The sequence below is a fragment of the Geotrypetes seraphini genome, chromosome 5, assembly GCF_902459505.1.
Source record: "Geotrypetes seraphini chromosome 5, aGeoSer1.1, whole genome shotgun sequence".
Lineage (NCBI taxonomy): Eukaryota > Metazoa > Chordata > Amphibia > Gymnophiona > Dermophiidae > Geotrypetes > Geotrypetes seraphini.
In genome coordinates, this window is record NC_047088.1 from 272,290,503 (window position 1) to 272,303,461 (window position 12,959).

The 12,959-nt window shown below is 42.8% G+C and overlaps 1 protein-coding gene across 1 annotated transcript in view; it reads left to right on the forward strand.

Moving 5' to 3' along the window:
- The window catches only part of LOC117360429 (fibrous sheath-interacting protein 2-like), a 207,517-nt gene extending 195,126 nt beyond the window's left edge, over positions 1 to 12,391 (forward strand). Inside the window, exon 4 of the mRNA XM_033944142.1 lies at positions 12,290 to 12,391. Coding sequence (XP_033800033.1) covers positions 12,290 to 12,391 — 102 coding nt within the window. The remainder of the gene's footprint in view (positions 1 to 12,289) is intronic.
- Positions 12,392 to 12,959: the final 568 nt, after the last annotated feature.

Consider the following 12,959-nt stretch of genomic DNA (forward strand, 5'->3'; position numbering starts at 1 on the left):
CTCTTAGGACTAGAGATGCATCCCATTAATAGCCCCCTCCCCCAACAAATCCCCCCCCAGCAAGACCTGTGCCTCTCCAACAGTATAATAACGGGTAATTTCAATTATCCTAACATTGACTGGTTAAATGTTACATTGGGGAGTGCTAAGGAGATAAAATTCCTAGACGTCTTAAATGACTGCTTCTTGGAGCAACTGGTCCCAGAACCGACAAGAGGGGGAGCTAGTTTAGATTTGGTCCTTAGTGAAGTGCAAGGCATAGTATAGGAGTTAAATGGGTTGGGTCTGCTGGGAAACAGTGATCATAACGTGATCATATTTGAGCTGATATCGGGAGTGACATCACAAAAGAAATCTACTGTAAGTAAGTTGAGTCTGTTGTATTACATCTGGGTAAACCCATATCTTTTCCACAAAAAAGAACTTGGGCATTTCTGAAATATAATTTCATTATTAAATTTACACCCTGTTCAAATACAAATGAAACCAAAAGCATAGTTCTCTCAGAGTTCTCAGTTAAAAATGATTCCAAAATTGCTATAATATTAAGATCATAAGAACATAAGCAGTGCCTCTGCCGGTCAGACCATAGGTCCATCCTGCCCAGCAGTCCGCTCCCGCGGCGGCCCAAACAGGTCACGACCTGTCTGAATCACTAGAAGGGGCTCCCTTGCCACCTTGGTATCTCGTTTAAGTCCTGCCTTCCTATCGAAGTCCTAGCCCTCCAGTCTTGCACATGCACGACCTGGTTGGTTTATACTCATTACCTGGTTAACATTCTATACTTGTGTTACATCCCAGCTCCTCCCTCAGTATCCCACGATCCCTTTATCCGTCAGGAATCTGTCCAATCCCTGTTTGAATCCTTGGACCGTACTCTGCTTGATCACTTCCTCTGGTAGTGCATTCCAAGTGTCCACGACCCTCTGGGTGAAAAAAAACTTCCTTGCATTTGTTTTGAACCTATCTCCCTTCAGTTTCTCAGAAGGGAGATAGGTTCAAAACAAATGCAAGGAAGTTTTTTTTCACCCAGAGGGTCGTGGACACTTGGAATGCACTACCAGAGGAAGTGATCAAGCAGAGTAGTTCCTGAGAAGTTGATCACTAGTTTCTTGGAGATCTCCACTCTTTTTAACGGAATGTAATATATTTTATTCACAGGAGGAATGAATTGAGAGGAAAAATTTAACACTTCAATTAAATATTTTTTTAAGGCATCTAACGCAGAGATCCCAACTGATTTAGGAAAATTCAGGAATAGATTTAATTGTCTATTATGTTTATCTAATATTTCAATTTTCTTATGAAGAACTTGACTATCTTTATGTTTAAATCTGTTTATTAATTTTTGAACACAGCAAGGAAACAAACATATTAGAAACAGTGCACAGGAACAATCATCTCTCATGCCCACCCCCCCTACCCCCCTCCCACCCACCCATGGGAACAGTCAATGCCTCAGCTAACTTTCAAAGAATTAATTAAGTAACCTGCTACGTACAGCGGGTTGTAACGTAGAACAAAATGGCAACCAGCAGGTAAGGTAAGAGGAACCTGCTTTGGTGTCCATATTAGAGATAGCCAAGCGTTCAAATCCTGCCAACTGAATCAATTGAGTCCTCCAATGGGATACAGTCGGAGTGTTAGAGGACAACCAGCATTGTAGAATTGTCTTGATGCCCAGAACTACAGCTTTCCGAGCAAACGCTGCCATACCCGGACGGACCGGGTGCAAGGACAGCTTCAGTGTGAAGAGGAAAGTGTCAGTAGGAGTCCAAGTGCAATTCCAAAAAGATGCAAGGTGGTGACATACACGTGTCCAAAAAGCCCGTATACCCGGACAAAGCCAGAACATATGACCCAGAGATGCTCTAGGCGTTCCACACTTAGGACATTGATCAGTGGTGCAAAGACGAGCATGATAGGCTCTAATTGGAGCAAAATATGTCCGGATCAGGAATTTGTAGTAACGTTCTCTTTCAGCTACAGATACCAAGTATTTCGGTCCCAAGGCAACACTCCGCTTTAGCATATCAGCAGAAATAGAAATATGTAAGTCCTGAGTCCATTTAACAGCTAGTGCAGCATAGTCCAATTCACCAGCCAGGTCTTGCAGGGTACGATGATAAAATCTTAGGGGGATAGGCAATTGTGCAGTAAGACACAGAGCTTCTGAAAGTTGCTCTTGCACAGTCTCAGTCAGCGCAGATCCAGGAAGGGAATGGACATAGTGGTGTAGTTGAATGTAAGGGAACCAGTCACCAGCACCAAAGGCAGAAGATTCACATAACTGCTGAAAGGGCCGGATAGAACCATCAGTGTGTAATACATGATATAAATAATAAAGACCCTTTCCAACCCATCGAGGATGTGACTCCAGTCCCATACCAGGAAGAAAATCCCCATTACCAACAATCGGGAGACAAGGAGTCACATCGGGTCTGAGAGCTAACTGAGTACAAAGATATTTCCATGCTTTTCGAATGGGGAAAAGCAAAAAATCCCCATAGTGAAGTTCTCTAGGAGGCAGACAGCGTACATGAATCAGATAGCTAAAATGATATGGAGCAAAAGCTAAACATTCTGGCTGGGTAGCAGAAAAGCAATTAGTCTCACAAAACCAATCATGCACATGACGAAGTTGACAGGCTACATTAAGGCGACCAATGTGCAATAACCCTAAGCCTCCCTGTGTAAGAGGAAGAGATAATGCATGAAAAGAAATGCGGGATCGTTTACCACCCCATAGAAATAAAAGCAAGGAACGTCGGTGTGCCCGAAAATGGGCGTGCTGAAGAAAAAGAGGCAACGTTTGAAAAAGATAGAGCCATCGAGGAATGATCATCATGTTATATAGGGCTATCCTACCCATCAATGTCAATGGATAATGACGCCAAGCCTTCAAATATTGATCAGTCCTCGACAGCATTGGGAGAATATTGATAGTGTATAGTGTGGACAGATCCCTAGGTATCAGGACACCGAGATATCGAATAGAAGAGGAGGCCCATACCAAAGGAAAAACTCCCGGCCATGAGTCTCGGACGGTAAGTTGCAGGGGGAGCACCAGGGATTTTTGAGTATTTAGGGTGAGGCCAGAAAAAAGATGGAACTCGTCCAAAATCTCTAACGCACGCGGTAATGACCTATAAGGTTGTGCTAAAGTAAGCAACAAATCGTCAGCAAAAGCTAACACACGGAGTTGAGATGAACCTTCCGGTAACCCCACTAATACATCATCTTGTTGAATAGTGCGAAGCAAGGGCTCTAAATAGAGGAGAAAAAGTAAGGGGGATAATGGGCAGCCCTGACGCGTCCCTCGTCCTACCGAAAAGGGACGAGTGAGGCAGCCATTTACTAGTATGGAAGCGGTCGGGGCACAATACAACGCTTGCAAAGAAGACCAAAACCAGCCCCCTATCCCCACATAATCCAGGACCCGAAAAAGGTAATGCCAATTAACCTGGTCAAACGCTTTGGCGGCATCCAAACTCGCCAAAATGCCCAACGTAGATGTAGCTTGAGCTTTGGACGCCGCCAACAATACCCTCCGAACATTCACTACCGAATGCCTTCCCTGAACAAACCCGACCTGCGCCGTAGCAATAACTGTAGGTAACAATGGAGTTAGACGGTTGGCCAGCAAACGGGCTAATATTTTTAAGTCCACATTGATAAGAGAAATGGGACGATAAGACTCTACCTCATCTCTAGATTTACCCGGTTTGGGGATCAGAGTGATAGTGGCTTGGTTGGCATGGATGGGAAAAGAACCCTTCTCCAATGCCACCATATAGTAGCCCAGAAGAGGTTCACATACCTGTAAAGATAACATTTTATAGAACTCAGTGGTAAACCCATCAGGGCCTGGAGCCGTGCAAGATCGCAAGTTTTTAATCGCCTTCAGGATCTCCATGCCCTGAATAGGTCGATTTAAAGCTGACTTCTGCAAGGCAGTGAATTTAGGCATACCAGCATCCTCTAAGTAATCGATGATGTCGGGACCAGTATAGGGGCCAGGAGAAGCATAGAAGTTAGAAAAATGGTGGAAAAACGCATCGGCAATATCCGCCGGCTTAGTATGATAGGAAGCGTTAGGCGCCCGTATGCGAGAGATATAACGATCGTCTTGCCTTAATCATAGATGTTGAAACTTCTTTTAAAGTTCCCATTTCAGCAGAGACCACGTAATGCCTTGAGCGGAGAAGGACATGCCCACCCTGCTCTGCCTAGAGGACCCTCCAGAATCCCCAATTATCTTCCATCCTTTATGATTTGGGAGTTTTTCAACACCCTAGCAGTGTATTTTGAACCTATGAACAGATATATCCTCAAATCTCTGGAATTGATGGCATCTAGAACAGGGGTGGGCAACGAGCGCCACAATCTAGTTGGGTTTTCAAGATTTCCCCAATGAATATGCATGAGATCTATTTGTATGCAAATAGATCTCATGCATATTCATTGGGGAAATCCTGAAAACCCAACTGGATTGTAGTTCAAGCATATTTTTGCGGGTGGTCTTTGTGTCAGTAAAACTACTGAACACCCACAAAATTTATGCTCTCGAAGCTATCTTTCAAAGTCTCTCTTCCACATAAAGGAGAGCATTTCTCCATATAATAAAACCTTTCCAAGCTATGTCCCGATACCAACAAGTGAATTAGGGAAATTCAGAGTATAATTTTAGGAGTAGACGGATTTGAACTATCCAGAATATAATAATAATAATAATGACTTTATTTTTGTATACCGCCATACCCGGAAGAGTTCTAGGCGGTTCACATCAGTTAAACAAGGTTACAAGTGGTTTACATCAATTGAGCGGGGTTGATCTTTGCAAAACGCAAATCTGACCATGTATTCCCACTCCTGTCCAATCTTCACTGGCTCCCAGTGATTTCCAGAATCCATTTCAAATGCTCCTGCCTGGCTTTTAAGATCATTCACGGCATCCTTCCTCCCCTAATCCCACTATCCTTTGACTCCTCGAGTCCTGACTCTACCAGACCCGCCCAAAGATATAAACTATCCTTCCCCTCTCTACGCGGTATTCTCTATGCAGGTAAACTGGGAAAATCTCTTCTCTTCAAAATCACAGGTCTCTGGAACGACCTTACTATCCTGTTGCGGAACCTGGGCTCTCTCCAACTATTCCGCTAGCAACTGAAAACTTGGCTCTTCTCTAATATGTAATTCTATTTTCCCCCTTACTCTTCCATTCTATATATAAGCTCATGTAAACCTTTTCCTTTCTCTTCTTATATTTTAAGTTCTTGTAAACCGTGCCAAGCTCCACTTCCGTGGAGAGGATGCGGTATATAAACTTAAGGTTTAGTTTAGTTTAGTTTACATGGTGGAGTACAGAAACCAAAAAGGTAAGTGAGAGAGTATGCGGAGGTTTTTATAGGTTTGTATTTATAAGGGAGAAATGAAATGATTCAGGTTGGTCAGATGGGAAGAGATGCAGATGCATGTTTACTGTGACTCTGGCAATACAGGGAAATACAGAGGGGTTACTGGAAGTTGAAGATATTAATTTGTATGTTCACAAAGGGAAAACAAAATGAGGTGAATGTTGATTAATTGGGACGTCCTGGTATGTGTATGACAGAATGTGCACTGACTGCCAGTATGTATGTGAGCTCATTTTGAGTAGTTTCTAGTTTATTGCATGTTGTAAGATAAACCCTTTATTTTTACAGATCTGAGAAATTGCCATTGCTCCCCCCCCCCCCCCCAATTAATGACTATTTGTTTTCTAGAGCTCTACGCTGCAGTCTTCTGCCTTCTGCGGATCCTGTGATCCTGTATTCTTTTTTCTTTTTTTTCTCTCTCTCTTTCCTGACTATGTTTTGGATACAGTACATTTTAGGTGAATGCTTAATGACCTTCATATAGTGATATTGACCACGATTTAAGGTGTACTTTTTCTCTCTTATCATAGTATTTTTACTCCTTAGTGATCTTCTTTTTTTTTCCTCTGCTCGAAATGTACACCACGCAGTACCGAGCACTGTTGTCTTAGATTCTTTGTGATTTTGAGACAGTGCTTTAAACAGAGATTGGGGAGAGCTCATCAGATTCTCCTCTACAGGAGCCACGGAAGGAAGGAGAAAACATTTCCTAGCTCAGATGTTAAGAGACTGAATTTATTCCTCTAACAAATCCAAGGGTTTCCTAGATAATTTAAACATAATACATGTCAGAACTTTTTTTTTTTTTTTGCCTGCAGAATGGCAAGCTGAGCAGAGCAACGATAGTTGAGCTAATACGAACGAAATCTCTGGCAAAGACACATTAAGGGGCTTAATTTTTAAAAAACGTCTAAGTCCCCTTTTGGCCTAAGGCCTTAAACGTTGAAAACAGAAGCAGGGAAAATGTCCATAATCCAAAAAAACTTCCAAAAGGAGGGCTTTTTTGATAATGGCCTGCTTCTACGTTCAGCTGTGTAAATGCCCAGACCACTGTAGTGGTGGTCTGGGAGTTTACACAGCTGAACTGTGTAATTATATGGTCTAACTTATACCATATAATTATATGGTCTAAACTTACACCATATAATTATATGGTCTAAACTTACACCATATAATCAACCTAAAAAAAGCCTAAGCCCCAAACGTCCAAAACATAGGCTTTTAGGTAAAGGAGGAGCCAGTCCTTCGCCTAAAAGCTGGATTTTGTAACCGGTGTCTGTCAAAAACAACACCAGTTACAGAATCCCCCCCCTACAATGATCCGGGCAGGAGGGAGCCCAAGCCCTCCTGCCCCACGGCATCCCCGAACCCCGCAACACGATCAGGGCAAGAGGGAGCCCAGGCCCTGGTGAACCGCACCCCCACCCCCCCGCGCTGACATCGGGGCAAGAGGGAGCCCAAGCCCTCCTGCCCCGCGACACCCCCAAACCGCACGACACGATCAGTGTAAGAGGGAGCCCAACCCATCCTGCTCTGGCGAACTGACATCAGGGCAAGAGGGAGCCCAAGCCCTCTTGCCCCGCGATCCTCAACCCCCCCCCACGCCGAGTCCAATGGGGCCAGGAGGAAGCCCAAGCCCTCCTGGCCCGGCGATCTCCAACCCCCCTCCCCCCCACACGATCCGTCCAGGAGGGAGCCCAAGCCCTCCTGGCCCAGCGACACCCTCTAACCCCCACCCCACCCCCACTAAAATACGGGCAGGAGGTATCCCAGGCCCTCCTGCCCTTGATTCAACCCCCCCATGACCGCCCCCCGAACCCCCGATCGGCCCCCCTGCTGACCCGCTACCCCCCCACCGACCCCCACGACACCCCCACCCCTCTTCCCCGTACCTTAAAATTGTTGGTCGGATGGACGGGTGCCAAGCCCGTCCATCCGACAGGCCAGCCATCTTGGGAATAGCTGGCCTTAGAGCCTGATTAGCCCAGATGGCTCAAAGCCCGCCCACAGGTGGGGCTTGAGGCGCCTGGGCCAACCGGAATCAGCCCAGTTGTCTTAGGCAATTCGGGTAGAGGGGTGATCGCATTGCGGTAGGGGAGATGAGGCATATCTCCTGCCGTGATGGTTGCGGTAGGGGTGTGGGTAGGTTGCCGGGCCGCTGAACTGACCACTATCAGCTCAGCAGCCCCTTTTTTGGCACTTATACCTGTTTTGACTTGGTCTAAGTCAAAACATATAAGTGCCAACTAGGCAACCTGTCAAAATCTTTGGTTATATGTGTTGTACGCCTAGGTGTAGGTCGGCCCACCGCCCGCCCTTTCCTCTCCTCTAAAAACGCCTCTTTTCTCTCTGTGCATTTAGAGGCAGGGGAAAGGCCTAAGCTGGTTTTAGATACATCTAAAACCAGCTTTAATTATGGATACTTGGACGATCAGGCTTTTTGATCGTCCAAGTACCCATTTAGGCCACTTTTTAGACGTTTTTGTTTTTTTTTTATTATGAGCCCCATTAAGTTTAGTCCTTTGCAGAGTGAATGATGAAAATATATATAGATAGTAAAGGATAAATAGATAATAGCAGATTTTACCTTAACTGCATCTCTGTAAGTTGATCTGTAAGCTAGGAAACACGCTTGTAGCAAGAAAGATTCACTGACCGAGTTGCTTTGGAATTTGAATAGATAAGAATGTGTGACTTAACCCTAAACATAGTAAATTTGTAACCAAGAACTCTTAAACCTTCCCCTGTACTCTTTCACATGTACTCGATATCCCCACATTATTTTTTTTTTCGCTGACTATCCAGCTCTTCTTGTTGTAAACCGCCGCAAACTACTATGGCTTTGGCGGTATATAAAAATAAAATTATTATTGTTATTATTATTAAATCTCACATTCAAGCGGGATATGTTGACAAAGACAGAGAACAGCTCTCCATTCAGAATCCCATAATTTATCAGTGCTTAGTACTCATTTTACATGTTTAAAGGGAAATTGGGTTTAGCAGAGAAAAACTGTGCACTATTAGACAACACTGAACAATGTTCATCCCGTGTCAGGATTTTGCATGTCCTTCTCTTAACCCTTTCAGGACCAAGGGACATATTTGTCCCATAACTTTAAAATCCTATCAATTTTGATTGGGATAGTCTACAGTTCTAAATTTGATATGTACGGATTCCATAGGATACTGCCTTTATGTAAACAAACTGGTTCCGACATTCATTCATTAGCGTCGTTGCCAGATTGATGAGAAGATTCACTTGCCACACTGTCCATAAGCCAGAAGTTTGATTTTTTTTAAAAAAAATAATGATATTTCACAAAAAAAAATCAATTTTTTGGCATCTGCAAGCCCTTTTTACCATAAAAATGTCGTCAAAACCACAAAAATTGGCCTACGATCCTTATGGTCCTGAAAGGGTTAAACTCCTCCTCTCCCCGCTCCGCCCTAGGAATATTCTGACCAATGGGCGCCAGGAGGAGGCCAAACCCCTCCCCCTGTCTCAGTGCTACAGGACAGAACGTTTGAACTAGTCTTCCACCCCCAGCAACTATCTTGACCAATCAGCACTGAAAGGGGCGGGACCAACAAAGCCCTGCAGTTATCCTCCAGCTGTCATGTAACAGAGCAGGACTTCCAGCCTTTGCTCCCTCCTTAACCCTTTCAGGACCAAGGGACATATTTGTCCCATAACTTTAAAATCCTATAAATTTTGATTGGGATAGTCTACAGTTCTACATTTGATATGTACGGATTCCATAGGATACTGCCTTTATGTAAACAAACTGGTTCCGACATTCATTCATTAGCGTCGTTGCCAGATTGACGAGAAGATTCACTTGCCACACTGTCCATAAGCCAGAAGTGTGATTTTTTTAAAAAAAAATAATGATATTTCACAAAAAAAAATCAATTTTTTGGCATCTGCAAGCCCTTTTTACCATAAAAATGTCGTCAAAACCACAAAAATTGGCCTACGATCCTTATGGTCCTGAAAGGGTTAACAAGTTTATAATTAGATGAACTGTTCTTATGCTCTTTTATTCTGTGTAACTTTCTGTGTTCCCTCCACTCATATGGCAAGTAGCCTTGGCATGACCTAGCGCTTTGTGATTTGCGATGTTTCTTTTTGCAGATTTCAGTTCATCCCTGCCTCCTTTAAGGCTCTGTATTTGGTTGTTTGGTTTGTGGGGTATCCCGGGGAATAAGAGAAGTAGCATTGACCTTTTTTGGGGGGGGGAATGGTTTTTATTTTTATTTTCCTCCCCATTCCTAGATGTTTCTCCTTTTTTTTCTCTTCTTTTCTCCTTCTTACAAGAGGGGAACTATATATATAGTACTTAGTACTACTTTTAATCATGAGCCGTGGCGTGTGTTTTACGTGCTTGTCTGATTTTCAGCAGCACTGGAAAATAAATAAAATAAAAAATACGAGGGTGAATTAAGTTTGGGTTTTTTTTTTCACGTGTACCATTGTTAGTACTAAGAGGTTTTTTGTTTTTGTATGTATGGAATGGTGCAGCTGACTGATTAGTGCACTATAATGGTTGCTGGACATCCAGGGTTAATTTTTTCCTGTTCATGACAATATTTCTAAGTACTGCACTTGAATTGTTATGTTTTATTTGTCTTATCAATTCTGAAGGTTACACAAACACAGTTTCCCAGCGGTGTGTTCTGCTTCTGTGATTTTTTAGCTAGACACAGAGAATGCTTTGCTCCTTTGTAGAAAAATGAGCTATTTAAATAAATAAAAGAGGTCTACACTGATGCTAGGCTGGCAATCTGTCTTTAGATTTGTATACCTATTCTGTGCAGTATGTTTTTCTCTCTCTCTTGTTTACTCGAGAGGAAGTGAACATCTGTGGTGATGTTTTGGATTATGAGAAGGTTAGCAGCCCCCTTCTCAGGTTGTACCAATTGAGCTGTTTGTCTATGTGCTGTATTACATTGTTGTCATGGTAGTGGTATGATTTGTTCATTTGTTTGCCATGACAATGGTGAGTATATTTTATGGTAAACCTCTTTGCTGTTTAAATCATGAAAGACAGTGCATCAAATAAGTAGCTAAATATAAACATATGTATTGGCTCTTCTGCTTTTGTGTCTGTTGCTTCCTAATTTGGTTGTTTATTTATGTATCTACTTTTTAAGGGCATTTATTATACTGTCCTTGTAAGCAAAAAAAAACAAATCAAAGTATTTTACGAATGTGTTCCAGCTATAAATATAATATTATACATAGTTATAATATACTACATGAAATCAAATATATAAAAGGAATTCTAAGTATCATTAAAAGAAATCAACAACTATAATACATAAGAACATAAGTATTGCTGCTGCTGGATCAGACTAGTGGTCTATCGTGCCCAGCAGTCTGCTCTCGCAGCAGCTCTTAGGTCAAAGACCAGTGCCCTAACTGAGAGACTAGCCTTACCTGCGTATGTTCTGGTTCCTCAGGAACTTGTCTAACTTTGTCTTGAATCCCTGGAGGGTGTTTTCCCCTATAACAGCCTCTGGAAGAGCGTTCCAGTTTTCTACCACTCTCTGGGTGAAGAAGAACTTCCTTACGTTTGTATGGAATCTATCCCCTTTCAACTTTAGAGAGTGCCCTCTCGTTCTCTCTACCTTGGAGAGGGTGAACAACCTGTCTTTATCTACTAAGTCTATTCCCTTCATTATCTTGAATGTTTCAATCATGTTCCCTCTCAGTCTCCTCTTTTCAAGGGAGAAGAGGCCCAGTTTCTCTAATCTCTCACTGTATGGCAACTCCTCCAGCCCCTTAATTATTTTAGTCGCTCTTTTCTGGACCCTTTCGATTAGTACTGTGTCTTTCTTCATATATGGCAAACAGTGCTGGACGCAGTACATACCTGGACTGCTTGGGCCTAATCATGATCTCGAAAATGCTAGATTAAAAAGTCCTTTCTTAAAATTTTCTAATTGTACCTCAGTCCTAAGATAATGTGGGAAGGAGTTCCATAAAGCAGGGGCTAAAAAACAAGAATACTAATTCCCTTATTGAATCTAATCTAGCCTAAGCCATACTTCTGCTACTTATCATTTCTATAGATCTGAAAGACATACCCAGCGCTATACATTTAACATTCAATAGATGGTTCCTGCTCAGAAGAGCTTACAATCTAATTTGGACAGACAGACTGGACATCTTAGGGTTGGGGAATTAACCAACTGGTTCTGAGATTGTGAGTGAAGTGCCCTAATCAGGCATATAGGATTAATAATATGGACAAATAAGGTAATACTACGTAAAATGCTTTATAAGCCAAAACCAAGACTTTATATTTCATGCTTATGAGCAAGGCAACCAGCAAGCCTCTTTTAAGAAAGGGGTTACATGACCCTTAATCATTCTGATAGCTGTATTTTGAATGGTCTGTAGATGGATAATGGCATAACTGGGCAGTCCTTTACATGAAGAATCTACATAATGAAGTCTGCTTAATACTTGGGCATCAATCAGGGGTGGACTGACCATTGCAACAATACAGTAGAACCACTGTCCCCTAGCTTTCATCTAATTTAATTACTTTTGATCAGTGGTTAGGGGCTCAAGGCCCTTATTGCCAGAGGGCCCAGCCCACCCCTTGCATCAACCAATTTATGAAGGGATGGCTGGTCACAGTAAGGCCCAGTTGATCTAATAAATGACATAAGCTGAAACATCTTTCAATGATAGATGATACAAGTGGCTCAAATGAACATTTTGAGTCAAAGTAATAGCTTAATATTTTTATAGAGTCCTCTATAGATAAAATATATCCCAATAGATTTGGAGATACATGTTGGTTATCAGGCATCCTGAGGCATTATTTAATTTTTTTTCCTTTTTCTGCTTTATTCAGTTTTGCTCATGGTCCATGTCTGGAAGCAACATGAGAAGATTTCCTGGAGACAAAGGGAGGACTACACCCAAGCTTTCCGAAGTCCACCACCCTGATTCCTAGTTTCTTTCTGGGAAGATTAGAAAGTTAATAATATAGTAGGTTTTTAAAATTTTAATTTGTAAATAAACATTGCCCTCTTTGACTTGTCATGCCCTTTGTTTTTATTCCTGTAGGCTTTAATAATGTTTCCTGTACAAACAGCAAACAATTCCTTACAGATGGGTTATGCACTCCAATTTGCAAATTACTTGCAGAAGACATCAATCATTTTCTTTTCTCTGCTCCTTTGTCTAGGGTTGCCAGATTTTACTATAGTAAAATCTGGACCCCTAGACCTGCCCCCAGGCCCGCCCAGTTGCACCCATCCCTTCCCCATTACGCCCCAGTCCCGCCTTAGCCCCACCATAGCCTCCCTCTCCCTCCACTGCCTGCTCTCGTCGGACAGGAGGAAATCCGCGCATGCGCAGATTTCCTCCTGCCCGACGCGATTTAGAGGAAGCTTTTCAAAACTTGGACAAAGTGTCGGGTTTTGAAAAGCCATCCGGACTCCCGGACATGTCCTCGAAAAGGAGAACATGTCCAGGGAAATCCAGACCTCTGTTAACCCCTACCCTTATCTCGCTGGGCA